At 38.0% G+C, this 27,554-nt stretch overlaps 1 protein-coding gene across 11 annotated transcripts in view; it reads right to left on the bottom strand.

Moving 5' to 3' along the window:
* The window catches only part of MEF2C (myocyte enhancer factor 2C), a 204,210-nt gene that overhangs the window by 19,605 nt on the left and 157,051 nt on the right, over positions 1 to 27,554 (bottom strand). For all 11 annotated transcript variants that reach the window (XM_058168402.1, XM_058168405.1, XM_058168396.1 and 8 more), the window contains 3 exons: positions 23,870 to 24,056; positions 21,871 to 21,918; positions 714 to 886 (listed from right to left, as the gene is read on the bottom strand). In XM_058168402.1, the coding sequence (XP_058024385.1) occupies positions 714 to 886; positions 21,871 to 21,918; positions 23,870 to 24,056 (408 nt within the window). The remainder of the gene's footprint in view (positions 1 to 713; positions 887 to 21,870; positions 21,919 to 23,869; positions 24,057 to 27,554) is intronic.

Raw genomic sequence — 27,554 nt, 5'->3', positions numbered from 1 at the left:
CATTTCCTATTTGACAAATAAGTTAAAATAAATCAACTCTATTAAAAGCTTTTTCTTTTAAAATCATGGCTTGTTGTTTTAAAGTATAATATTAGAGCTTAGTAGCAATTTTTGGTTGAAGGAAGGATAAATCTGGGTAGGACTCTGATTGTTGCTAGTATTCATTCTGCCATGAATTTATCTGGAGCAACACCTCCAAATCTCATCCCAGTGAATCTACCAAAGAATTGCTTTCCATCCCTATTATTAAGAATATTAAGCATTAAGCATATTAAGAATATTGCCAAAGCATACTGCAAACTATCTGAAAATAGTTTCAATTTAATAATCCCCAGCCACACCAAACAAGTGCTGTCAAGCAAAGGTATATTTGGACTGCAAATCCCAAAATTCTCAGCCTTTGGAATGTTGGCTGGAAATACAGGGAAGTGCAATGTCAACTTATCTCTGGAGACTGACAATTGGCAAAAGCTGCTTGGCAAATTTTTAGAGAAGTCATTAGATTGATTAACAAACCAATTTGTTTTTTTCATCAGTGCAGACTTAATACATCATCAACCTATGCATTTTTGAACTGGCTGGAAACTCTTTCAGTTTAAGAACGAGAGCCTTGAATAATATTCTTGAGCAAGTAATATCCTGCCATTAGGTTGATCTAAAGCCTACTGGAGCCTTTGTATCTTTGAAGGAAAAGGAAGAAAATAATGCATTACCACAGATGGCATTGTGTTCTTGCTTCCTGGAGGGATCAGCACTCGGAGGTCTGGTTTACGATTATTCAATCCCAAATTCATGGGTGGAGGAGACTTTGCTTGCATATTCTTGTTCAAGTTGCCAGGTGAGACCAGCAGACCTGGGGAGTTTCGCGGGTTGCCATACCCATTCCCTGTTCATTTTGCAAAGAAAGGCAAACAAATGCAGGTTTAACAATGGATTCCTAGGTATGTAGATTAAACCCTGAGATATCCTCAGGGAATATTGTTCTTCTTTTCAATAAGGTCAATACGTGTGTACCAATTGTCCTGAAGACCCACACTAGCATTCCACGAGTTGGCTAAGATTTTTTTGGGAGTTATCAACACATGTAAGGTTCGTAGAAAAGGAAGGTGCTGTCTGATGAACCAGTGGGATGGAAACTTTTTTTAAAATAATAAAAGTAGCAAAATAGAAGATAATTGGTTGTGATAGTTGCTTCAGTAACCTGTCTTCATCATCCTAAGTGACATGTATTGCATGAATTGCAATATTTTAAAATAAACTCGCAAAGGTAAGTAACACCATTACGGATATGCATGTTAATTTTTATTTGCTATTTTATCTTTGTTATGGTATTATTTTATCTCTTTGTATTTTTTTCAAATTTTGCTAGTCATTGTTTGAATAAACAGTATTTCATTATTTCATTTCATTATTTCATTTTGTTCCATTTCATTTCGTGTGGTCTGCACAAGTAAGCATCCTAGAGAATGTTTCACAGCTAAGTAGTAGCAGGAGACAACAATTGTTTCAACTGAATACTGGAAATGTTGGATTTTAAAAGTGTAAATTACATCTGAACAATCAGATAATGGTGATCATGCTATTCCTCTGTGAAACTTTAGATTAGATAACATGTAGAACAATAGGACTGCACGATTATTCATTTTCAAATTGTATTTTGATACCCTCTGACTAAGCTGTACAAGAGGAGTGGGCTACCTTTTGATGGCTTGGAGCCACATACATACTTTACTATATTTTGCATGGCGATCTCTGAAGTGGCTGGTATGATATGTAAACTGAGTACAACTGTATCATGCACATGGGTAGATTAAAACACATTCTGGTTTTGCTGAGTTGTGAGTTCTATTGTGAGAGTTTCAGAACTAGATTACAGGTAGTCCTTGACTTACAAATATTTGTTTAGTGACTGTTTGAAATTACAACACACTGAAAAAAGTGACTTATAATCATTTTCAAACATACAACTGTTGCAGCATTCCCATGGTCGTGACGTGATCAAAATTTGGATGCTTGGCAACTGGCATGTCATATTGGATAGTCATATTGTCCTGGGATCATGGGATCACCTTTTGTGACTTTCTGACAAGCAAAGTCAAAGGGGAAGTCAGATTCTCTTAACAACTGTGTTCCTAACTTAACAACTGCAGTGATTCACTTAACTGTGGCAAGAAAGGTATAAAATGGGATAAACTCACTTAACTGTCTTGCTTAGCAACAGAAATTTTGGGTTCAATTGTGATCATAAACTGAGGATTACCTGTATGTCTATTTTACATCAAAGCATTCATTCTTCCAGTTTTCAATCATTGTGGTGAGAGGGAAGTAAAAGAAAAAGTCTAAGGGTTGCACACCTTCCTAGAGTCTTGTTGCCTATCTATCCCTGTTTCATGTGAAGGATCCAAATAAGAACAAAAGCAATTGCAATTAAAATACAAAACTTTTTATAAGTTGCACACTACATTCTATAACAATAAAAATAACATAGTGATCTAACAGAATCAACTTTTAAATAGATACCAATCCATTTCCCCGGCCTCCAGTTATTCTTCTCCCTCCAATCCCTGGTCCATTTTCAGTATTCAACTTAATGGGGTTGTTTTGGTTACTGCACACCCATGAACTTTTTTATACTTCCAAAACTTGGATTTTCTTTACCTGTCACCATCTACCCTAACTCTTAGACGGTGCAACTCTGGCTACATACCCTGCTTCCCTGAAAATAAGACATCCCCTGATAATAAGCCCAATCAGGCTTTTGAGTGCATGCGCTAAAACAAGCCTCCCCCCGAAAATAAGCCCTCCCTGAATATATTTAAACACAGAGCTGGAAATCAGGTAAGATGGAAAGAGAAGCCCCATCTTGCTCCACGTGTCCCAAAATAATAAGACCTCCCCGAAAATAAGGCCAAGCACTTATTTCACGGTTCAAAAAAAATATAAGACAGAGTCTTATTTTTGGAGAAACACGGTAGATTGTCTAAAAAAAGATCTATTGTTCTTGTATCTCTCTATACTCAACAGACAAATTGAATTATGCATCTCTATGTGTAAATGAAGGATGTGCATGAAAATGAAGGCATCTCAGTCCAAATCACCACTCAGCTATGATGTTCCCTCTTGGAATCTAACCTGGACCACAAGTCTGCTGTGCAGATGAGTAAGAAACAGCACACTTAAAAAAGAATGGGAAGATAATATAAACAATAAGACTCCTCGACATCGCTCTTTTAATATTTTAGGCTCCTAACAGAAAGTCTGGTGACCTTGAGAAAAATCTGAGCTACCTGAGGCGAGAGGTTGATTGGATTCTGTATGCTGGTTGTACAGTATTGAATATTTAACTGGATATTACCAAATGCTTGTTACACAGAAGAAAGAAACCAACGTCAGATGATATTGCTGGGGAGGTGGTGGTGATGGGGGGAGGGAAATAGAACAAGAAAGAACAAAGCAAACCATGATAAAAGGGGCTGCTTTATGGACAAATGCAATAGAATTCTGCTTAGCTTGACTCACTTTATTCCCCCACTTTAGGCTTTTTTGTTTTGAAACAAAAGAAAGTGCAGCAAGGCTATAATTTCCAGAAAAGAAAGAAGAAGGAGAAAACAAACCGGAGGAGGATTCAGAAGCCTCTGAAATGCTTCATCCTCAATCCCTTCCTCCCCTTTCGGAGCCTAATCCTGAATGCTGAGTTCAGCAGGAGTTGGTTCTGATTTTGAACACACCCCTTCATGTCATCTCTGCACTTGTAGCTTTACATCCTGACATACAGGCATCTTCACATTGTGCTAATTTGGTGCTTTCAGAAGCAGTGCTGCTTCCCATTCGAAACTGCAATAATCACAATGATAATGCTGGCACAGCACTGCAATTAAGCAGCCTTTCTCAGCACCAGGAGGAGGAGGAGGAGGAAGAGAGGAAGAGGAAACAGGGAAGCAACTGAACTTATTCACCAGGGCAGTGGCTTTTCAATTCTCTTAATTGAGAGCATTTCGTTCTCTTGCCGTGTCAGTAACCAAAAAGGGCACCTGCTATACTAACATCGCAATTCCCTGGAACTCTTAGATTTAAGATCCCATTTTGAAGGCCACTGAAATAATGGCCTTTAGAGGCATGGTTTAAACATGTTGTACCAGTATTACTGAAAACAAAATGTACATAAAAAGTGGCACCATTGCATGAAATCATCAACTTATGAGGAAATACTTCACTTGCTTACAGACTCAGCGGTATACACAAAATAAATATAATGCAAAACACAATAGCATAGATTTGTTTTAAATTTTCTTACACTACAATAGGAAGCAACTCAATTCATTAGAATAGAACTTATTTCTGAACACTGTAAAAATAATAAAGATTACACTACTGTTAATACTTTTAGAGTTGCACAGAACATAATCCCTGTGACCAGTGACAGTAAATTGCAACAAGAATAGTTAGGAATTTTTTAAAGATAAAGGAAGCCCAGGGCTTCCAGATATTCTACCCTTATATAACATATATTGTACATAATATATTAAAGTAACATGTCCATTAACATTTGCAATGGATTGCTTGTTTTGCTCTAAGAAATTAAAAACTGTTTTATTATATCATACAATATGCTTGTGATGAAAGTAGGATATAAAGCTAATCAATAAGTTCAAAAAACAACAACAATCAATTGTTCAGTTTATTGTTCAGTACAGGATTCTTTTTTATATGCATATAAATATGCCTGTAAATATACAATTTATCTTGTATAAAAAATGTTTGTCTGTATAATCTAACTTCTGTATAATCAGAGTCACTTCTATGTGTTTCTTTTTAAGAAAAGGAAATGAAGAGTATGATGGGGAGATACTTGTTTTCCCTTAAAACCACCAATATATTAAATTAAAGCAGTTCATATAATACAGCTTAACACTGGTAATGTCTTTCCATCATTTTTAGACTGTGCCACTTACAGATACCAGTCATGTAATTCTTTATGTATTTATCCATGATCGTAAAATATTTTGAAACGTGATGACATTTCCTGCATTTATATTTTTAGAGCATCAAATTATTTTAAAGAGCGATTGCAATCTTCTCTGTACCAGTGGATTTCTGCTGTTCTTGGCACATTATGCCAGCTGGCAATTTGGAGCCATATAATGACTGTTTCTTCTTCCAGCCACCAAATCGTTACGCTTTTGGCAGAGGATGGATCCTGGAATGTAAGACTGTAGACTCAAAACCAATGATATATAAACCCATCATTTGAAAATCCATGATGAATACATGCATGTGGCCTGCAGCAGAGGGGAGTCTGCATTTAATCTGGATGCTTAAACCGCATCCTCTGTTAAAGGCTCTGGCCTCAACTGAGGCACCTTAAAAGTTAAATGGCCTGAAAGTCTCTGTTAAGTTCAGAGGCAAAGGAAAAACCCAGGAGCAACAAAATTGACTCAGCCCTTCTAATATAGAGATTAAACCTTTCTTTAGCCTGTCCTTTAAAATTACACTTTGCCTGGACGGTTATCAATTTAAACGCAACTGTGTGCACAATGCTATGTCTCACAAGCCACTAGAAAGAGGGAAAATTATATGCCATGTATGGATGGATTTCCTGATTATAAATTAGGAGAAAATAAAGACCAGATGAAATGGAGAACTAGTTTTGCTTTATATTTTATTTGATTAAAAGCCATGTATTTGTTGAAATGGAATACATTCAATGTTATGAATATAACTTGCAGTGCGTAATAACAATTCTGCTGCTAATGGAGAAGTAAAAGTTTTAGAGTAACATACGCTTCTCAGCCAAGAGGCTCTAAAAACACCAGCGATCACTGGGAATTTCTTTTCCCAGACCATTACAAGAACTTACTTTTTGTTTTATTGATTTTATTGAGTAAATGATGTTTAAAAACAAGAAGCAAGTCTATTTCTTGCTAAGTGTTGTATTGGAGCAAGTAGCCACTTTTTCATCCAATGTCCTAGGAGTCCTTTGTAGAAACCAATAACACTGATAAGGGGAAATGAAATGGAATGCAGTCTAACAACACCCCCCTCCCCAATGAATGCTCCTGCCTATCTTATTTGGAGAACAGATGAGGGGTTTTAAAATGAGTTTTTGCTAAGTAAGGGAACAATATATAGTCCTCCAGAAAAGCCCAACCTGACCTATTTCCTGAGCAAGAGACATGAAGCTCTGAGCTTGGAAGCCTAAGTAATAATGTGCAAAAGAGAAGGTATGGGATATATTTATATAAAATACACACACGGATGATGAGCGTGCACACATACATACTCCCCCCTGCAAAAGATCTCCATTTTTATGGAAGAGAGTTCTTAAGGTTAAAGCATTCATAGAGTGTTTAAAGGTACATGGTATATTTTAGCCTTAAAAAGAGAAGGTCATGGACAGATATGATAGCAGTCTTCCTCATAGGCATGGATGTTACCCAAAGAAGGTCTGGATTTAATCTCTACAGCAGTTGAGGCTAAGACAAGAACCAATGGATAGAAGCTTGACCCAAAGATCCATATTTTAAATACGGATAAATTTCCTGATTGTGATAGCTATTTAGCAGTGGAGCAGTCTATACATACTTCATAGGTACTCCCTCACAGGAGGTTTTCAAGAAATGATTGGACAGCCAATCTGTCCAACAATCATTTGTTGTGGATGGTATGAGAATTCCCACATTGGCAGGAGCTTGGACTAGTTGACTCCAAGCAGCCATACAAGGATGGTCTACCTTAAAATGCTGCCATGTGGCACATCCAGGATTCTGGAGAATCTAACTTGGCTCTTTTCCCTATCCCAGCTCCCTCTCTATCCATATTAAGTCCTCATTCCAAAACAATGTGCTATTTGCAGTTTTTAAAAATCCTTTAGGTAATATTTTTTTCTTCAAGACTGCTTTGCAAATCTTGGGATTCCCCAAAGCTCTAGAGCAGGGGTCTCCAATCTTGGCAACTTTAAGCCTGGTGGACTTCAACTCCCAGAATTCCCCAGCCAGCTTTGCTGACTGGGAGATTCTGGGAGTTGAAGTCCATCAAGCTAAAAGTTGCCAAGGTCGGAGACCCCTGCTCTAGAGAGTTGCCTTTTCTGTTTGGATAGTGCTGTTTTGTTTTGTATTTTAATTTAACCTACGACACTTCTGGGTTTAACATAATAATGAACAGAAAGAATGAGCCACCATATCAAACCAACCAGAAGCATAAAAGGCAACTGCATGCATATCATTGTGAATTCCTGGGAGAAGAACCAGTATGAAATGTTCGATGCTTATTGTTTTGCCACAATGTTCTTTTATTTAAAAAAAAAACCAGAATAAAATAGAATAATGTTTTGAATTATAAAGTAAAACAGCAACTACAACCTAGGGTAGGCCAATCCAGAAAACCATACAATTCCTTCATCTTTAATGCAACTTGCTGCTAAACTAACTGAAGGTTGTTTCTACTATGTATTACATCTTTAAGTCTATTGAAGTACATTAACTTGGCTGAGTGGAAAGTGCAGATGAAGCCCAAGTGGAAGCATACACTTCCAGAAAAAGAAAAAAAAATCTTTAAAAAGTCATTTCTGATCCCTGCATTATTGCACTAATGGCCTTTCAATGCTGCGTTTCTGGGAGCAGACTAAGCCAGGTATGGCATAAAAGATATATCGATGGAGTAAAAATAATTTTGTGGGACTTGCATTTAATCACAACCTTTGCATTATTGAGCAATTCTAAAGGATGTATTTGTAGGCTAAGTTTTCTACAGTCCTTTATGAGAAGAGGATCAGGAATGGGTTGGGTCCATTTTGCTAGGGAAAAATTACTTCAGATCTCTATCTTCTATTTACACAGACTTTTGGTATTTTTTATTCAACGTGCCTGTTACTGTCCTGCTATAGTCTTCTATGAGCTTTGATGTTCAGTCATGAAACAAGAGCTAAACAGAACTTTGGAAAAAAAATTATAGAGATGACTGGGCAATTTATCAGCTATAAGTAGGATTCTCACTACATCACACGAGGCATTTAAATTGCATAGCTAAAGCATAATCATCCCAATTAACCTCATCTGAAACATTTGAAGAATAGATATGGTAAATTTGCTCTTGGAAACAGATGCTAGCCGAGATTGGGCATCATGAATTTGTCATGGTTTTAGAGATGCAAGCAATGGCTCTCTGATGTTACTTTTCTGGCTTGTGGAAATGATGAACAGAACATTGTAGAAAAATGTGGCTGAAGATTTACCAAAATGTTTATTGAAATAGTTTTGCTTGTAACAAATGCTGGGCAGGCATGTAATCAGTCAGCTGACCTGGGTTGAGTCCACCCACCTCTCCACATGGCTGCCCCTACTTTGATGTGGCATTCTATGTTCAATTCATTTCACCATGTTTTGGTGGTTTTCTTTCCCAACGAAATGAGTGACACTGTTCTGGTTTTATAAGGATTAGCATTCAGTAAATGAAATGTTAGTCATTTTCTGAGTGCCAATCCTTGTACATAGGAATATTTAAATATACAGGAACATTGCTCAAATAGCAATAGCAGTTGGACTTTTATACTTTATATTTTACAGCCTTCTCTAAGCAGTTTACAGAGTCAGCATATTGTCCGCACAATCTGGGTCCTCATTTTACTGACCTCGGAAGGATGGAAGGCTGAGTTAACCTTGAGCTGGTGAGAATTGAACTGCTGGCATTCGGCAGTCAAAAGACTAAGCCTACAATACTGCATTCTAACCATTGTGCTGACCTATATCTGATTTCCAAATATGTATGAAGAAACAAGGAACATATCTCATATTACTTTTAAGTATTAGATCTAACCATTCAATGTATCTAGGCTATGTGAATTATACTGGACCTACTTTTTGTTTATCCATGTCATTAACTTATCTGTACAATGGACAGGGAAATGCTGGTGTGAAAGCATCAGCTTATTTAATAACTGCACAGAAGAGGACTTTGTAGAGACTGCTAATATTAGAAGCATTCAAAAGCAAATATATTCATACCTTAATTGCACAATCAGGATTCTGTCATTTTTAGGTTTTTTATTCCTAGAATGATTGTTACATGCAGTCAATATTAGGTCTGTAATACCTTCACATAGATTATGAAATTTATATTTGATAATTTTTTTAATAGTTTCTGAATTGGGGAAATGTATGGCTGGGGTGCAAGAAAACCTGTTATTTCCTATATCTTGAGCACAAATTGTATTGATTTATTTGTTCCACTCAGCAAAAAAATATTTTTTTTACCATTATAATATCTATTGTATTATTTTGCTTATCCTTGGCTCTTCATTTCCTCTTAACAAGTCAACTCAGTAATTACATTTAATTAATTAAACAAGGTATTTAGAAGTATTATTTCTGATGTCCAGTTTTGATTTTTGTTTAATGGCTATAGTTTTAAACATCTTGAGTATCAAAGTCAAAAGATTAAATGCTGGTATTCTACTGTAAGGAATGCAGCTTTATTGCATGGTTAAGCTTTTCTGTTAAGTGTAAGCAAATCGAAACATAGTGCAGGTAGTTCTCAACTTACAATAATTCATTTAGTGACTGTTCAAAGTTACAACTGAAAAAAGTGACTTATGAACGTTTTTCACACTTACGACTATTGCAGCATCCCTATAACTTCTGTGCCAATGAATAAGATCAATTAGTGTTAGTGAAATGTGAAAAAAGGAAAAAAAGTTGACTGGAATAAAAAGAGACATTACAATACTGGGTGGACATTTAGTTTGGCAAAGGAGGAAAATAAGCGGTATAAAATTATGAATTATGTGAAGTTAAATTTACTTTTTTCCCACTGGGGCTCTTTACATGGGTACTTGCACTATAGAATTGGGTTTCCAAATTGTCAACAACTTCACTGTCAACAACAAGTTTCAACAATTTATTTCTAAAGTGGTTGTGGTACAATTCAAATCGTAAAACTTCTGGTTTGCAATTGGTAATGTTGGAACTTTGCAGAAACTCTAGCTTCACCCACCTTCAGTTGTAGTAGATTTTGCAGGTCATTTAAGAGAAACCTATTTAATTCTTCTAGTCAGTTTCACTATCTCTGTAAAAAGCAGCTCAGCTTGATTTCTCTGCTTATTTAAACAGTGTGAAGACTCATTTCTTCCCTCACCTTGTTTTGCAGCCTCTGGGACCAACAGAGCCATTATTCTAACCTCCTCCCACACAGAAGCTTCATACTGCAATTTATAACCATTTGTAGCTGCTAAGAAAATCATGCTACTATCACAGTTCCCAATGGGATTAAAAAAAAAGAATATTAAAAAAAGAAAAGGTGGCCTGGTCAATATTTTGTAGAATGATAAAATAAAAACCCACTCATAACTTATACAGAAAACATGGGGAGAGATTTTAGCTGTTTAATTTTTTTGCCTTATGTTAAGGAATGGGGCATTGAAGGAATGTCTTTTGCTATTTTCTGCTGGTCAGCTAGAGGGAACACCTATTGTCTAATCGTGTCTCTTAAATACTTTCAATGTTCTGAGGTTAATAGGATATATAGGCAACATCAGAAGAAGCTGAATGATGAGATACTATTGACAGATAAAGTAATCCTTCATAGCAGCCATACCATAGAGACAACCACAACTGAGGTGGCTTCAAAGGAGATTAGTTCATAAAAGATAAAGAAAGCATGCATGCAGAGAGAGACTGAGAGGTACAGAGTACCACCAGTAGCCAAGGAACATGACTATCAGGCTCATAATGTACTCATGATTTACTGTGGACTTCCACTGGCATCTGGCTGGTCATGGGAGAGTCATCGTTAGACTAGATGTAAAATTCCCCTTATGTGGTTGGATTATGAAGCATAACATTAGGATATACTGATATTCCACACTGGATAAAAGATTCAGATAGTTATTTTATAGAAATACGTAAACTATTGATTTATTTTTAGTGGTGGCCTTAAATAAATTGTTTCTCTAATATAAAGCTTTGGGTTTTTTTCCCCTTATAAAACAGAAAGCCAAGGTAAAATTAATCATCTAAATAAACTCTGATCAGACGTCGTCACAAAACTGCCAAATTTCTATCTATTTTAATCTGTAAATTTTAAGACATATGACACTTAGAAGCCAGCTAACTATTTTTTAAGGTAGCACGTTTTAACTTTTAACTTATTTTTTAAACTACCGTATATACTCGAGTATAAGCCGAGTTTTCCGGCACGTTTTTTGTGCTGAAAAACGCCCCCTCGGCTTATACTCGAGTCTACCCTTGCAGAGCCGACCCAGGGAGAGGGTTTTTTGCCCTCGGGAACAGCTGGGCCGGCAGGACGAGCCCAAATGCTGCCGGCATGTTTTGCCAGCTCGGCCGGCTCGTTTTGGGGCGGCGGCTGGCCTCCGGCGTTTTCTTCCGCCGCTTTTTGATGGCGGCGGCGGTGGTCGGCGGAGGGGCGGGGCGGAGGGCGTTCGACATTTCGCCCCTCTCACTCGTCCTCCTCTTGCCCGCGGTGGGGCGGAGGGGCGTTGTCACTCGCCCTCCTCTCCGGCGAAATTGAGTGCGAGCGGCGGGGTGGGGAGGCCGCCGTGAAGTGCCGGCTGGGGAGCCGGGATTGGCTCCTGGACTCCCCAGCCGGCACTTCACGGCGGCCTCCCCACCCACCCACTGCCGCCGCACTCAATTTCGCCGGAGAGGAGGGCGAGGTGACAACGCCATGGCGAGAGTGACAAACAAATAGAGTTCTTCGCCTTGGCGTTTGTCACTCGCCCTCCTCTCCGGCGAAATTGAGTGCGAGCGGCGGGGTGGGGAGGCCGCCGTGAAGTGCCGGCTGGGGAGTCCAGGAGCCAATCCCGGCTCCCCAGCCGGCACTTCACGGCGGCCTCCCCACCCACCCACTGCCGCCGCACTCAATTTCGCCGGAGAGGAGGGCGAGTGACAACGCCTCCGCCCCCACCGCGGGCAAGAGGAGGGCGAGTGACAAACAAATAGAGTTCTTCGCTTGGCGTTTGTCACTCGCCCTCCTCTCCGGCGAAATTGAGTGCGAGCGGCGGGGTGGGGAGGCCGCCGTGAAGTGCCGGCTGGGGGCCGGGCCAATCCCGGGCTCCCCAGCCGGCACTTCACGGCGGCCTCCCCTGCCGCCGCACTCAATTTCGCCGGAGAGGAGGGCGAGGTGACAACGCCCATGGCGAGTGACAAACAAATAGAGTTCTTCGCTTGGCGTTTGTCACTCGCCTCCTCTCCGGCGAAATTGAGTGCGAGCGGCGGGGTGGGGAGGCCGCCGTGAAGTGCCGGCTGGGGAGCCGGGATTGGCTCCTGGACTCCCCAGCCGCACTTCACGGCGGCCTCCCCACCCACCCACTGCCGCCGCACTCAATTTCGCCGGAGAGGAGGCGGTGACAACGCCTCCGCCCCCACCGCGGGCAAGAGGAGGACGAGTGAGAGGCGAAATGTCGAACGCCCTCCGCCCCTCCGCCGACCACCGCCGCCGCCGCCATCAAAAGCGGCGGAAGCGCCGAGGCCAGCCGCCGCCCAAAACGAGCCGGCCGAGCTGGCAAAGCATGCCGGCAGCATTTGGGCTCGCCCTGCCGGCACTTCAATCCCGGCTCCCCAGCCGGCACTTCACGGCGGCCTCCCCACCCACCCACCCACCCACTCCCACTGCCGCCGCACTCAATTTCGGCTTTTCGGAGAGGACGGCGAGTGTGTCAAACGCCAAGGCGAAGAACTCTCTTTTATTTGCTTGTCACTCTCGCCCTCCTCTTACTCGTCCTCCTCTCGCCCGGAGGCGTTTATCCTGAATACATCCCAATAAAATGCAAAGGTTTCAAAGCATGTTTTGGAAAAGCAGCGAGGATGGGGAGAATGCTGCCTTGAATGTGAAAAGAAACGTGGAAAACTCCAACTACAGTATAAAAAAAAAACATTTGCACTCAGTACTTTTTATTTTATTTTATTTTTTGCCAAGTTTTCCCCAGGGTTTTTTTTCCCCCCTATGGAAATTGGGGAGGTGGGGAGAAAGAGGTGAAAAAGAAAAGCCTCTTGGAAAGCGGAGAAATACGGCAAGAACAAACAATTTCTCCCCGCCCCTCCAGCGCGTCCTTCTCTCCCGCCAGTCACATGGTTCAGTTTTTTCCAGGCTAACTATACTGCGTTTCACTTCCCGAGTGAACATTGTAAAGTAAACAGTGAGCAACAGTGAGCAAAATTACGGTAATCTCCTCTGCCAAATCTATTCCCAAACCTCCCCAACACCTCCGCCCACAAAGGCAAGAAATGAACGCCGAATCCGAGAGGGGGGCAGGAGGAGGAGGAGGAGGAGGAGGAGAGATGGGGGCATTGCAAGCTAGGGTGGGAAGAAGGAGGAGGAAGAAGAAGGGAGGCAAAAGAAACCGACCCTCGCGCAGATCAGCAAATTAGCTTTCCTTCTCCAAACCAATTTTTTTTTAAAAAAAAAACCCGTTCTACCCAGAGCAAATGGCAAATAAGCAGCCCGTTTTGAGTCTGATTATTGTTTCACGGTGGTTGCCCTCTCTGATCTCCTTGTACATGACAAGGCACCTCTAACCCAGCGCTTTGTGTTTGTTATTGGTAATTCTCCTCTCCCTTCTTCCATTGGAGTCCTCTCCCCTTTCTTTCCGAGCGGGGCGGGCGATTTACCTTCTCTGCCTCTTTTTATTTACCTGGAGGTGGAGGTGTATTCCTAAGGATGCCTTCAGTGCTGGGGAAGGAGCCGATCCATGGAGGGAGGCGGCGCTGCCGAGCCGCTGCTTACAGAGGCGAAAGAGCCAGGAGACCTTGGCATGGGTGGGCGGCTGGTGTAAGGCAGGGCAGAACCTTCGACCCGCAAGGATCCCGGGAGGTGGGGGCGAAGAGAGGCAGAGAAGGAGGGAGGGAGGGAAGGAAAAGAAAAGAAAAGGGGGAGTGAAAATAAGAGCAGTCCGAGCAATAAATAAATATTGCTGGGCTGCTTTCCAAAAATCCTCAGCACGGAACTAAAAGTTGCAAGTGTTTTGTGAGTTCAAACAGTCCCTTCAGACTAACACGTTTCATTAAAAGATACAAAGTTTGGTAAACTGAAGCTCGCTCTGTCCAATGCAAAAAAATCATCATCATCATATAATAATAATAATAATAATAATAATAATAATAATAATAATAATAATAATAATAATAATAATAATAATAATAATAATAATAATTGTATACCGCCCTTCTCCCATATATTTGTAATATTAGCAGGAAGGGTTACAGCAAGGAAAATCAATACAACCCGTTCTAAGCCGAAAACACATTTATATAAAGAGACCTGAAAACGTATTTGTATAGAAACAAATGTACGGTATTTGTCTCTTGTCGTGATGTGTTGCAGGGTTATATAAATTGCTGTGTGATAGTTACAGCATTTCCAGAAAACACAGACTGGAAAAGAAAAGAAAAGGGAACGGTAGGGAATGAAAATGGATGACTGTGTCATCCATATCATCAACCTTTTGTGAAGTGTATTGGGAAGCAACTTTTTAAAATAAGACCTTTTCTTGATCGTCTCCTTATTAAAAAGGGGCATTTGTCACTCGCCTCCTCTCGCCTCTTGGCGTTTGACACACTCGCCTCCTCTCACTCGCCTCTTTTCGCCTTTGGAAAAGATAGCTTGCGGTCCATGGGTCTCTTTGGACAGCTTTCTGGGGTGATGGTTTCCTGATGGCAGTTGACGTCGTAATAATTTTTTTTCCTGTTAGGAATGGATCCCAGTACTTCTAATCCTGGACCATCAAAACAAAAGCATGAGTCATCTGAGCTGCTTTCAAACTTAAGGTTGTGTCAAGAGCAGAAGAAAGCAATAACAGTATTGCAAGTAGAATTTTGTGTTGATGAAAACAAGTAAGGAGTGGCGGAAAATGAAAGCTGACTTGGAAAAGCTTCCAAAGGCAAAAAGCTCGGCGTGGTTTAACGAGTCCATTTGGGGCTCTAGAGACTGAATTGCATGAATGGGTTATGGAGTGTCGTCAAAATGGTTACTGTGTAACACGTATGGGAATTCGCCACGTGCCTTCAAATGGCTAAAGAAGAAAAATTTAAAGTACCAGGCACTGAAAATTTGTTGCATCAGCAGGATGGTGTACCCGCTTCATGAATAGGTTTGGCCTATGTTTGCGGCAAAGAACAAAGATTGCACAGAAGCTGCCAAAAGACCTTGATGAAAAGTGATGTCATTCCATTCATTCATCATAAAACAAAGAAGGATCCATAACTATGACCTTCAAGATATTGGAAATATGGATGAAACGCCTATGACCTTTGATCTTCCAAGCAACAGAACTGTGGCAAGTTTGGGAGACAAAACAATTTTACTAAGAACCACAGGAAATGAAAAAAACCATTTCACAGTCGTTCTGTCATGTTTGGCTAATGGAACCAAGCTGAGGCCTGTTATTATTTTTAAAAGAAAGACCTTGCCTAAAAAGGTAAAATTCCCGCCACGAATTACAGTGCGTGCACATGTTAAAGGCTGGATGGATGAAGATGGAACAAAAAAATGGCTGGAAGAAATTTGGAGCAGACGACCAGGAGCAGCCTTAAAGAAAAACCATCACTGTTAGTTTGGGATATGTTCAGAGCCCACATATCTGATGACATAAAAAAATTGGCAAAGTCATCTCAAGTCACTTTGGCCGTTATTCCAGGTGGGCTTACATCTGTATTGCAGCCCCTAGATGTCAGTTTAAATAAACCTTTCAAGGACCGTGTCGAAGGATGTGGCATGAATGGATGACATCTGGTCAAGCTCAACTGACAAAAGTTGGAAATCTGAGAAAGCCAGACATACAACTAATAGCACAGTGGGTTCGTGATGCATGGGAAGATATTCCAGAGGACATGGTGCAACGTGCCTTCAAGAAATGTGGCATTAGTAATGCTATGGATGGCAGTGAAGACAGCGCATTGTATGAGGGTGACAGCAGTGATGATGACGACTGTGAACTCAGTGATGATGACAACGTATATGCGGATAACATCACAGACGCTGAAGTAGCTGAAGCTCTGTTTGGACAAACAGATGATGAGGAGGAGAGTTTTGAGGGATTTTAGCTCTCGTTAGCTTGGTTGCTGTTACTTTTAAAGATACTGTATTTTTGATACCATATTCTTTTTGGGGACCCCCTTTTGCACTTTTATTGTTTTTCGTTCAAATAAATATTCATGTTATTTTACTTGGCTCTATCTTTATTTTTTACATTGACCAGTAGCTGCCTCATTTCCCACCCTCGGCTTATACTCGAGTCAATAGTTTTTCCCAGTTTTTGTGGTAAAATTAGGTACCTCGGCTTATATTCGGGTCGGCTTATACTCGAGTATATACGGTAATTGAATCGAATACTGTTTGGAGATTTTTAGAATAAAAGCTGGACTTTTCATTCCAAAGAGTTAAAATTGATGGCTTGTTTTACATTCTACACTTTGTTCTATACCAAATTCAGAAGTTTCAACTATTTCTTTCAATACTTGAGAGTATGTTGAAATCCAGATGTTTGCTGATTTGCAATACTTCCTAATACTTTCTCAGAATAAAAGGACAAATTTGTCACATGCATAATGAACACATACCACAGTCACCTCAACAATAGAATGGGGAAAGAACTGCCTGCAGCAACTGCAAAGTTCTTATTTGAGTGTGGGTTTCCTATAAGAATGTACTTAATTACTTGTTATTTAAGAAGAGAAAAGTCAATCATTCTTTTTTTCATCTTCCCCCAAAAATCACCTTGGAAAGACTATGACTCATTTAAAAGAACAGATTCTCATTACTGGCTCTGTGATTTAGTCTTTCAATCCATCATTGTATAAAGATAAATATTGAGACATTGTAAATTAGAGAGGATAAGACTGGGAACATTTTTTTAGAAAAGAATGGCAAACAAAGTAGGAACAATGGAAAGAGGCACATTTTCCCAAAGCAGAAGTTAATCTTCCCTAAAGGTTTTATAAATCCTTGCATTTGCAGGCAATAAAAAGTTATTCTGTTGTTTATCATGTTCACATGAAGGCTCAAATTAAATAATCCATTTAAAGAAAATGTAACTTATACCAAACATTTCAACAGTCATAAGCATGAGGCTGAGTGGGTGTTGCACCTCCTTAATAAGATAATATGTTTATATGATCCTCCATAATAAAAAGTAATGTGTCCTTACTTTGTACTATGCTTTTGTTATTTAATAGACAGTTTCACTATTTGCAACAACATATCTGTGTCAGTTGCTTCTGGTGTATCCAGTAAGCTTTATGAATATATAAGAACTTATTTTGTATTGTGTGTTATATGTGACTGGGAGCTAAATAAGTTAATTGGCAGCAAAAAGATGTTAAGTCACCTATGGTGTTTTTTTTAAGTGGAAGTTTGTTTTGATTGGCTATTGCCAATGTAAAGAGATGTACATTCCATTGATATTTATGAGTTTGGGCTGCCTGTATTATTTTAGGATTTGTTCAAAGACTTACTACTGATTGCTTCATACTCTGCTTGTTTGGGATAGGCTTATTTGGGCACGTTGCCTTCTTTTTTCTTTGCAAATTTTTCCTTTGGCTGTATTATTTTGAAAGCATGCCCAGAATTTCTTTGACCAAGAGACCCATAAATTATAAATAGCTATTACCTACATTTCTATTTAGTTTGAAAGGCTAGAAGAATATGTATAATAAATTAACATGCAGCCCACATGTGACCAAAAGCAGCAGAACGAATGGTGTAATATAAGCATGATATAATCTTGCAGAAAGACTCAAAGTTCAAGCTGGCCAAATTTGACAATTACTGTGACAATGAACTGTACATTCCAAAAGACTTCAGGTCTTTCTGTCCATTGACACATTTCAGATAATGTCGCAATGGAAAGACATTTCTTTATCTGGCAGCAGTGCTTATATAAGAGAAACATCTTTTATGTACTAATGCTTGCTTTCATCAGATGCTGTTATCCTTACCCCTTTTAAATTTGAGCTCTAAACTCTGCAGTCTCCACTTCCGTAACACCGGAAAACATGCATCTTCCTTACAGTAAGATGTTTTAAACCCTGCTTTTAAGCACAGCAACATGCCCTGTCCTTAGCCAAAACATGACTTTGTCCAATGGTGCCTTAATGCTGATTGGCAGGAGCTTTCCAAGAATAAAGACAAGTGACATTGTGAATGCTGCTTGAAGTTCCCAGGAAACTGAACCTGGGATTCTCTGCATATAAAGTATTTAGTTCTGTCATTGAACATAGCTTTTCATAATACTGTAGAAAAACTAGTGTACCACTGGCATGGGATATAATTACTGTGAGGTTTTTATTTTTGCTTCTAGGAAAACCCAAACCCAAACCATGACAGCCGAAGTCAGGCTCTCCATTACATGTAGTTTGCATGTTTACTTGGTAACTTTAATTTTGAGATGTGTGGCGAAAGACTTTTAAAAGGATGATTTGAAGCGTAACATAAAAAATAAAAACAAATGTGTTCAGCTTCCATTTAATTTTATTCCCTATAATTTAATTTCATTCTCTGTAGTTACCTTGAGATAAGGTGGGCGGCCTATACATTTTAGAAATAAATAAATAATTTGGTGTAGTGGTTAAGGCATTAACTAGAAACTGGGAGACTGTGATTTTAGTCACACAAAGCCAGCTGGGGAATCTTGGCCAGTCACTCTCTCTTTCTCAGCCCTAGGAAGAAGGCAATGGCAAGCCACTTCTGAAATCTTCCCAAGAAAATTGAAGGGATTTGTCCAGGAGTCAAGACTAACTTGAAGGCAAACACACAAACATAATTGGGAAAAGGTGGGTTATACCTTGTAAGGGAGACAATCTTGCAGTTAAACATTATACCAAACCTCTGGTAGCCAATTTTTTTTCTTGTCAAAAGCTTTTTGAAACAACAACAACAACAAAAACCAGATATAGACTGCCTCCTGAATAAAATATAGTAAAACATGGCTGACAAAGGGTAGACAAATTGTAGAGGGTCAATGTTTATGCTATCTGTTGATACAGGTGATGACACATATAGGTACAACCAAATTGGAAATTGCAATTCTATTGAACAGGAATCCTATTCATTCTCAGTTGCCAGTTAGCCCCACTGTTATCAACATCTTTTCCAATATTATCTTCCCCAAACTGCTTTACAAGTGCAATTCTCAGACAGAGAGAATACAACAGATCAAGTCTATTTGGAAACTTACAATAAAGTTCACTGCATTTATTTAAAAAGCCCATAAGAGAAAAAATGAATGAAATGTAAAGATAAATAATATTCAGCATTCTGAAAATATTCATATGGTATTTTAATGTTTTCTCTGACTTCCAATACTAATATTTGCTATGATCATGATTACAATCTGAATTCAAAACATACGGCAAACTTATTTGCTTCTTACTTTATTGCCGTATTTAAAAATATATTTACTTTCAATGTTTGAGCCTTTAAAACACCAGCCTGCATCTTCTACAGGTTAGATGCCTAATATATTTTTCAAGGATGAAGGATGTAACTGTAAAACTGTTTGGCTCAAGGACATATTGGCTTAAGGTCAAGAGTATCTTATTCTTTCCCTTCACACAAGCTATTGGTTTAAAAGAAAGTTGCCAAACCCATGGCTATATTTATAACTTAGCAACTCCACACTAAATAGGAAGTTCTCTTTCATTCTGTTGGCAACTCTGACTGTCACATGGCATAAGCAATCCAATTGGAAAGTACCTTTGAACAAATTTAGTTTAGCAAACCCAAGATAGCCTTGGTTTTAGTTAAAAATACCTCTTCTGGTATTTAATTGTGTGGGATAATAAAAAGTAGTCAGTATTCCCAAGTTCTATTTCTGCCTCCAACTCAAAGATGGATGATTTTAGAATTATCATTCAAAATGATCCAAACTGGCCAATAAGACATTTATGTATCTGACCTAAGAAGATTTTCTTCCTCTCTTATTTACACCTTCTTGCTATACTGTAGTCTGTTAAAGTAATGAAGAAATTGATGGCTTCACAATTAGCAGTTAAAAGTATGCCCACTTTATAATTACTACAGCAAATCTCCAAAATCTCCAATTTCTGGTCCTTTGTTGCAAGCAGACTATTTTTAGATGCAACAGGAAAATGCAAGTGCATTAAAATTCTAATTTGACAAAGAATGTGTACCCTCGCAACTTCAACAGCAGGATCATCGTATTAGTCTCGAACATGGCAACAGGAAAAGACACATGGGCCTCTGTTCCTCATGAAAAAGTGGTAAACAAAGAACTTTTGATATTTAAGAGAGAGAAAGATGATTCTCCAAAATAGAAGCACTGTTAAATTATGGCACTGTGGCAGACATCTCAACCTTATAATGACCTCTCATCTTGTTCTGCCCTACAGCAAAACCCTTATTACTCCACATTTAAAACAGAAGGAATGCACATCTGCAGTGAGGTCTAAACTCAAATTTGTCACCAAAGGAACCAGAGTTCTGTATACAATTATATTTTTATTTACCAATACTTATCTACAGCAATTTTTAAATTTTTTTATTATATTCCAAGCAATATATTACAATACATATTTTGAAAAAGAAAGGAGCCACATTTTCTAACCATTTAATTTTATCAAGTCACCAAGTTTCTTTCTGGCAAAATGAGTGATATTTGTGGGAGCTCTGCATTTAAGAAGCACTTATTTCACAGACATTGAAATTTACATTGTTCTAAAAGTATGCGTGGGTTGGGGAATGGAAATAGCTTTGCTTTAAGAAGCCAGAAGAGGGCACTCATTAGTAGTCAATCAATTTCCATTCAAAATCTTGTAATGGAAAAAAAGTCAAGAATCTTGAATAGATATTCCCAATATGAAACAGGACTGGAATAACTATAATTCCAGAATCAAGATAAGTAACATTTTCCAAGTTTTATAACAGTGGGAGGCACTAATAAGGAAAATTGTAAATTGCTGTAATCTACAAGTTATGCCCATAGAAATAAACCCATTTTAAAGCAGCATGCTAAAGTCTATATACTATAAAATATTTGACATCGTCAAGCCGAAAACAACAGTCACAGTACTTAATATTTTCCTTTAAAAAAGTCAAATGTGGGAGCAATTATATCGGTAGACAGAGAAGGTTTTCTTTCACTTGAACGAGAGTGTGAATCTTGGTAATAAACTAAAACGTTTTTAAAAACATATTTTAGTCAGTGATATTGTGGCAAATCACTGCTGAGCTAAAATCCTTTTCCTTGGTAGGAAGGAAAGATGAGAAACATTTGGGACTGTATAATATGAAAAATGGCACTAAAACAAAAATTGGCAGTAGTATGTAGATTTACCTTTCTTTGTTTAGGCAGATGACTTAGGTAATTTTTTTGGTTACGTGTGCACACTTTGTTCTCTAAGGTTATATTTCCCGGAAGAATCATTTATGTACATTAAATACTGTTTTTGTACACTTGATTTAGGTCACCAGAAAGCCAGGATAGGATAAAAGTATAAAGTAAAACCATGTTGCCCTTGTATAAAGTGGAAAGAATATGATCCACTTATCAAAAATTTCTGAAGCATTTTCTGGAATAACACCAAAAACTTCTACACGTTGACATAAATACTAGTATGTGACAATTTCCAAGAAAAGTTTTGAATCAGCTCTTGTATTTATCTGTTGTACTTCCTTATAAGAATCTGCATAACTACAAATAAAAAGATTTTCTTTTAAAAAAGACTGCCTAAATGTAAGGAAATCTTAACATTGAGAAGGTACTTGAGGATAGGATTTTCATGGAATAACCTAGTTCTAGTCTTAATAACATTATATACAGTTATTTTAGGACTGGCCTCATGCTAACTCTCTGTTGTGGAGTCTGTAACCATTTTAATAAGGTACATAAAATATCCTTCTGTTTACCTGCACTGGTGCCTGCACCGGTTGTGAGGTCCCCACCCATCAGGCCACCTAGGAGAGGACAAATAAAATAGTCAAACTGAGAGAGGAGCTGAAGAAACCACAAAGGTCAAGCAGCAATTACAGTTTATTCCTCAAAGTAATGTGAGCCCTAGAAGAGTTTCTGGTGAGCCCACCAGAATTTTCATAAAGATCAGGCTGTTTCAGCCACCATGACTCCCGTCTGTGTACAAAACGATCTAATTCCTCTTTCAAAGCATAAGCATTATTTAGTGGCTTCAGTGGGTAATAGCTCAGCACAATATTGAGTGAATTTATAGTAAATAAACTATTACAATACATTGTCAACTAATGAACTATTGTTAATAATTGTCAACTTCTGTGATGACATTGTATATAGCCATTAATTTCACAGATTTTTTCCATCTCCTTTCCCTCAAATGTGTTGGAAAGACTTGTCCCTTCCACCCTGATTAGAAATTCTGAGAACTGCAGACACATGGGTAAGTGGTTGGAGGAAAAGTACCTTAATTTCTACTAAAATGGAATTTCTCACCTCAGCCACTGTGTTAAGTTAACACAGCATTTGGCCAGTAAAGTTATTTAGATTCTCTTGAATCTTGATGCCACGTGGGCAAGGTCTATAAAAACCTTTTATGGTTTGGCACCAACCTACCATCAGGATCATGTTCATCTATTAGAATCAGCTTGTCCTATTCAATCATTCTGGGGAAAGCACAAGGTGATTCCCTACTTTGGGGAGTAGAGGGGAGATGAAGTACAGGAATACTGCATTTTTATATCAACACCAGCCTCTGAGTCACCTCCCACTGGAACCTGGATGGAGTTCCGCCAGAGGACATTTGGGACTGTTTTGAGGGTTTTCTAATTGTTAGGTTTCAGGTTTTATATAACGCTAATTGGATCACAAATGTTTTAATGATTTTTGCATTCTGCAAAGCTGTCAAGTGTTCAGTGGGATTGAGGTGGGGTATAAATTTAACATAAATAAATACAGCCTTGAGATGGAAATATATGTGTGTTTGAATGTATAATGATAAAGCACCATATTTCAGAAGCTGAATTTGGCCATTTGTCTCCAGATTCAAATGAGCTAGAGTCTCTTTAGTTCTGTTTCCAATTTCCTCCCCTAGCTTTTAATATTATTATATAAAGTAGGCTTTTTGAATTTTATGACTAGAGTAAAAACTTACAACTTCACTTTCTAAGGCAGTTTTAACTGAGATTTAACAAAAGAGAAAATGGATTAAGATCAGAAATCAGAAGATGTGGCCTACTGGGAATCTTTCTGCTACTTTTTTCCTGAACATGTATGCTTTTCAACTGGGCTTGCCTAATAGTGTCCAGGAGATTAAATTCACTAATTTTTATGTTTCAAATATAGTCTTCTTATGTTACCTACTTCTGGTTTTTACAGTATTTAGAGCCTTTTAAAACATATTCTATTTAGTTGTAAATACTAAGGCTGGATTACCGCTGGAAAGCCCAGCATTTTGGGATAAGGGGCTAATATAGCTTTAAAGGCAATGAGAGAGAAGAGTTGGAATCTTAAAAGAATTCTGCCAAAATTACTCTGGGTATGGATTGTGGGGTCAATTTCTTCAGAACTGAAAAACCCATGGAAGGATACATCTTAGTCACCAATGAAATCTACATACACATATATTCAGAGAAGAAACATACGTCACACAAAGAAATCCTACTCCAAAGTGATCAGAAGATATGTGTCTACCAAGAACTTGGTCCTGCTAAAAGAATATTAGGCTTGTTCAATTTTTGAAAAGGCTGGACAAGAATCCATGGTAGATTCTTGTTTTTTTTGTTTTTCAAAAAATGTTTTTGTTTTTCAACTTTTATATTGGCAAGTAGTCAATAGATTTTTGAAGAACCCTCCCTGACATATTCTTGTTTTGAAAATAACAATCTGTAGATATAGAAATGTTATATTTGAAGCAAAGAGATGGAACTAGGCAAAACTTACCTGTGTTACCTGCACTTGGTGGTCTATGTGTCACCCCAGGAGACATGCTATTCCGCTGTAAGGAAGGGTGGGCCAGAGGCAAAAGGTTGGGGTTACCCAATGAGCTAACTGGGTTGCTGTATACCAAGCTGTTGTGGTTGGACACTGGGATAGAAACTGGCATCTCAAAGTTAGGTGGTGGAACAGCCTATAGCAACAATAATAAAAAAGGGAAACAAAAGACGAGAGTAATATAGAGGTACAAGATATTCATACAATATATTATTCTATACTTAGATCAAATGTTTTATAAATTCTGGTTAGAAAAAAGCAGAAAGGAGTTAGGAACATAAATTGTCATCACTGGCAAAAATTCGTCCCTCGCAATGGAGGAATATTAAATTTTTAAAATTGGTAACAAATATGTATTCTCTATCCTGTTTTGCTACAATTTCCACATTTCCCTTGTATTAAAGGATGCCTGATTGGGTATTTCCTGCACCACTTATTTTTCACAACCCTTGTTTCATTAAGGTTTCTTCCACTCATTGAAATCAATATTATTTAGTAGTGGCATTCTAATATAGTGTCACAGATGATAAGAGATTATACATATATGATTATGAATTGTAACTTATTCAGTGAAAAGCAAACTGGCTGAACATCGGTTTCTTCACAATTGATAATCTCAGTTGGTTTTTATGAATATATCAGTACCAAGACCAATAGTGTTTATCTTATAAACTGAAATAAATAGATGTAACTTGGTAGCTGATTCCCTGAATGGATTTCTGTTCACACAGTGCTCTTATTCTTGGAATTCATAGAAAAATCTGATTTTCACCAATCCTTCATCCCTTCCATTAATTCCTATTCTTCCTTTTCCTGCAAAAAGCTGGTTTAAAAAGTTACAGAATTCTCCAAAAATTTAGAACAGGTGGTCTGCAGAGAATGCGTGTGTCAAAAAGTCAATTTGACAGCCACAACTGTGTGACTGAAGCCCTCCTCTGACTTTTTCATCCCTTCCCACAACAAATGACCCTAGTTAGGGTGTTGCCCCGAAGGAGGGATATTACTTCTTACCTCTTGACCTTTCTGGGTCAAAAGCCTTTCTGCAAACATTAAAAAAAAAACAACCAAACCTGACTGAACCATTGCTTCTGTGCAATGCCGGCTTATGCAAATATTTGCAATTTGTATTATTAATGCAGATGAAAAAAGCTTTTTATTTGGTAAACCAGAACACTTAATCAGACAACATGTCAAACAGCATTGCAGAATTGTTCATAATTTTGAATATTTCTTAATATAGGCAGAAGCAGCCCTGTTGAAACAATTACTATGAAACACATTATGCAGCCTACAATCCAGTAGCATGATGAAATTGTGGGATGAGATTGACCTCTGGCATACCTTAGTTATTTAATTTTTAAATAAAAGAGCCATTCTGAAAAGCCTCTAAAATTACAATTTCTTTAATAATATTTCATAGCATTCTTTAGGTTCTTTTGGTCTTTAGTTATTTAATAATATTCATTCACAATTAACTCCTTACTTTCTCCTCTGCTATTGAATATAACGTAACTAAACGGAAATGAACATCAACAAGGAAAGAAAAAAAATGGAGGAAAAGGCTTAATACTCCCAGCCTTTATGATTCCATTTTTCAGCCTTTACATACCCCATACAAGATTAGGAGCAGAGCAAGGACTTTTCAAATAAATATATATTTACACAGCATGTATTATCAGTCTCTAAAAAGAATAAATTGCTGAAAACTCTCCAGAGTTTGTGAAATCTAAGATAACAAAAAATAGAAACTCTTAGTAACAACCAACAATGCAAATCACTTACTGATAATGCTTTAATCACAGAGAGAATAATTTCTCCTCATGAATTCTTTCCACATGTACTTTATAGAAACTAGCCTAACATTTTCTTTTAATCAGCTGCTACCAGATCGACAGACCAATAGAGGTGATCCGTAGTTGACCCTAGGAAGTGGTGGGATTCAGCCAGTTCGCACCACTTCGGGAGAACCGGTTGTTAACTTTCTGAGCAGTTTGGCAAAGTGGTTGTTGGAAGAAATTATTAGGGCAGAGAACCAGTTGTTAAATTACTTAAATCCCACCACTGACTCTAGGTCAATAGTATCTTTTCAATTGAAAGGACTTAGACTACAATATAAAGCCATTAAACAAAATCCGACTATGTTCCATATCTATTTTAAAGACAACACTATTACACTACAGTATTTGATCTGGAACAAAGCCTAAGGAAAGCATCATGTGGAAACTACTTCACACCATCTCTTCATGCAGCAGCTATAATTTCTGGAAGCGCCTTGCAACTTCTTGATTTCTGGTAATGTCAGGTAAACGATCAAGCTGAACATGTTAGCTCCAACTTACAGTACATGCTAACATGATAGTATTATAGGGAGAATAACTGCTTCTGTAAGCAGATACCATGGCCCACTGATAGTAAGTTAAAAAAGCCAATCAAAGGAACCCGTGATCACATGGCTCTTTCCATTCTTTGGTACATATGAAGAATCTGTTAGACTTTCAGCTGACAAATGCACTTTTGCAAGTTGTAGTACAATATAGAATATAGGCATTCACAGTAACTAGTTCCAGATATGGCTTTTACTCTCCTGTACATATCCCCTTTTTGTAATAAACACCACACAGTTCTTGAACAGTGTATTTTCATGATCAAGATAATACTAAGCAGTGACTCTGAGTCTTATTCACCAGAAATTATTTTCATTTCAGTTTTATGGATTGATTTTATTGTGATTTGCCCATTTTAAAGTATTATCTACTTTATATTGATCATTATTGATCATGTATTTTATTATTGTTTCTGAGCTATACTGTTATAGCTCAGAATGTTACATTCTAATTTTGGAACAGAGAGATAAGTCCTTATTCAGTGCTGAATCTTTTTTGAAAATTACAAAAAGCTAGTTAGATAACAAAAACATCTATAGGATTTTTACTCTAATTGGTACTTAGCTGAACTCTTGTGCATTTGCAAAAAAAAAAAAAAAGCTGCTTCAATATTTTTGAATTTGAGTTTTTTGTATTAAAACTAATTATTGTATTTTATGAGTTTTAAAGTTCTGTAACCCCTCAGTGAAAACAAAACACAAACTTGTAAAGACTATTCCATAGAGATGAAAGTGAAAACAGTGCATACAAAAAGTCATAAACCTGTTAAAAACCATCTCTAATTCTAAAGGAAAGTTTGAAAAAGTTTGAAAAAGTTCAAGGGTACGTCACATTCTTTGCTGTAGCTCTTTTTAAAATGTCTGAAGATAATCTAAATATATTGAAAATCATTGTTTTGTGGCAAAGGAAGTTGTTTAAAAGCCTATCTTGACTTTCCTTTAGCCCAAATTGGAAAACAAATTTTAAAAACATTTCTGCGCTCTTGATATATGTCTGCTTGAGGATGTTTTTCAACACATATACTACGGCAAAGGAAGAAGCATGAATTATGATGAAGGCTTAGTTTCTTAGGAAACATGTGCACCATATAATTTGAAATATCATACAATTATATATCCAAGTATAGAAACACAATGGGTGAAATTCACTCTTTAAAACTCAGAGCCCAAATGTTGGGGTTATGCAACAGGAACTTTTGGGAACTTGTGAGCTAGGAATAGAATCTATTATGTAGGGAGTTTCAAGAACTC

This window comes from Ahaetulla prasina, chromosome 2 (assembly GCF_028640845.1).
Source record: "Ahaetulla prasina isolate Xishuangbanna chromosome 2, ASM2864084v1, whole genome shotgun sequence".
NCBI classification, from domain to species: domain Eukaryota; kingdom Metazoa; phylum Chordata; class Lepidosauria; order Squamata; family Colubridae; genus Ahaetulla; species Ahaetulla prasina.
Note: the sequence above shows the minus strand (reverse complement) of the source record. Positions and strands in the feature narration are given on the sequence as shown.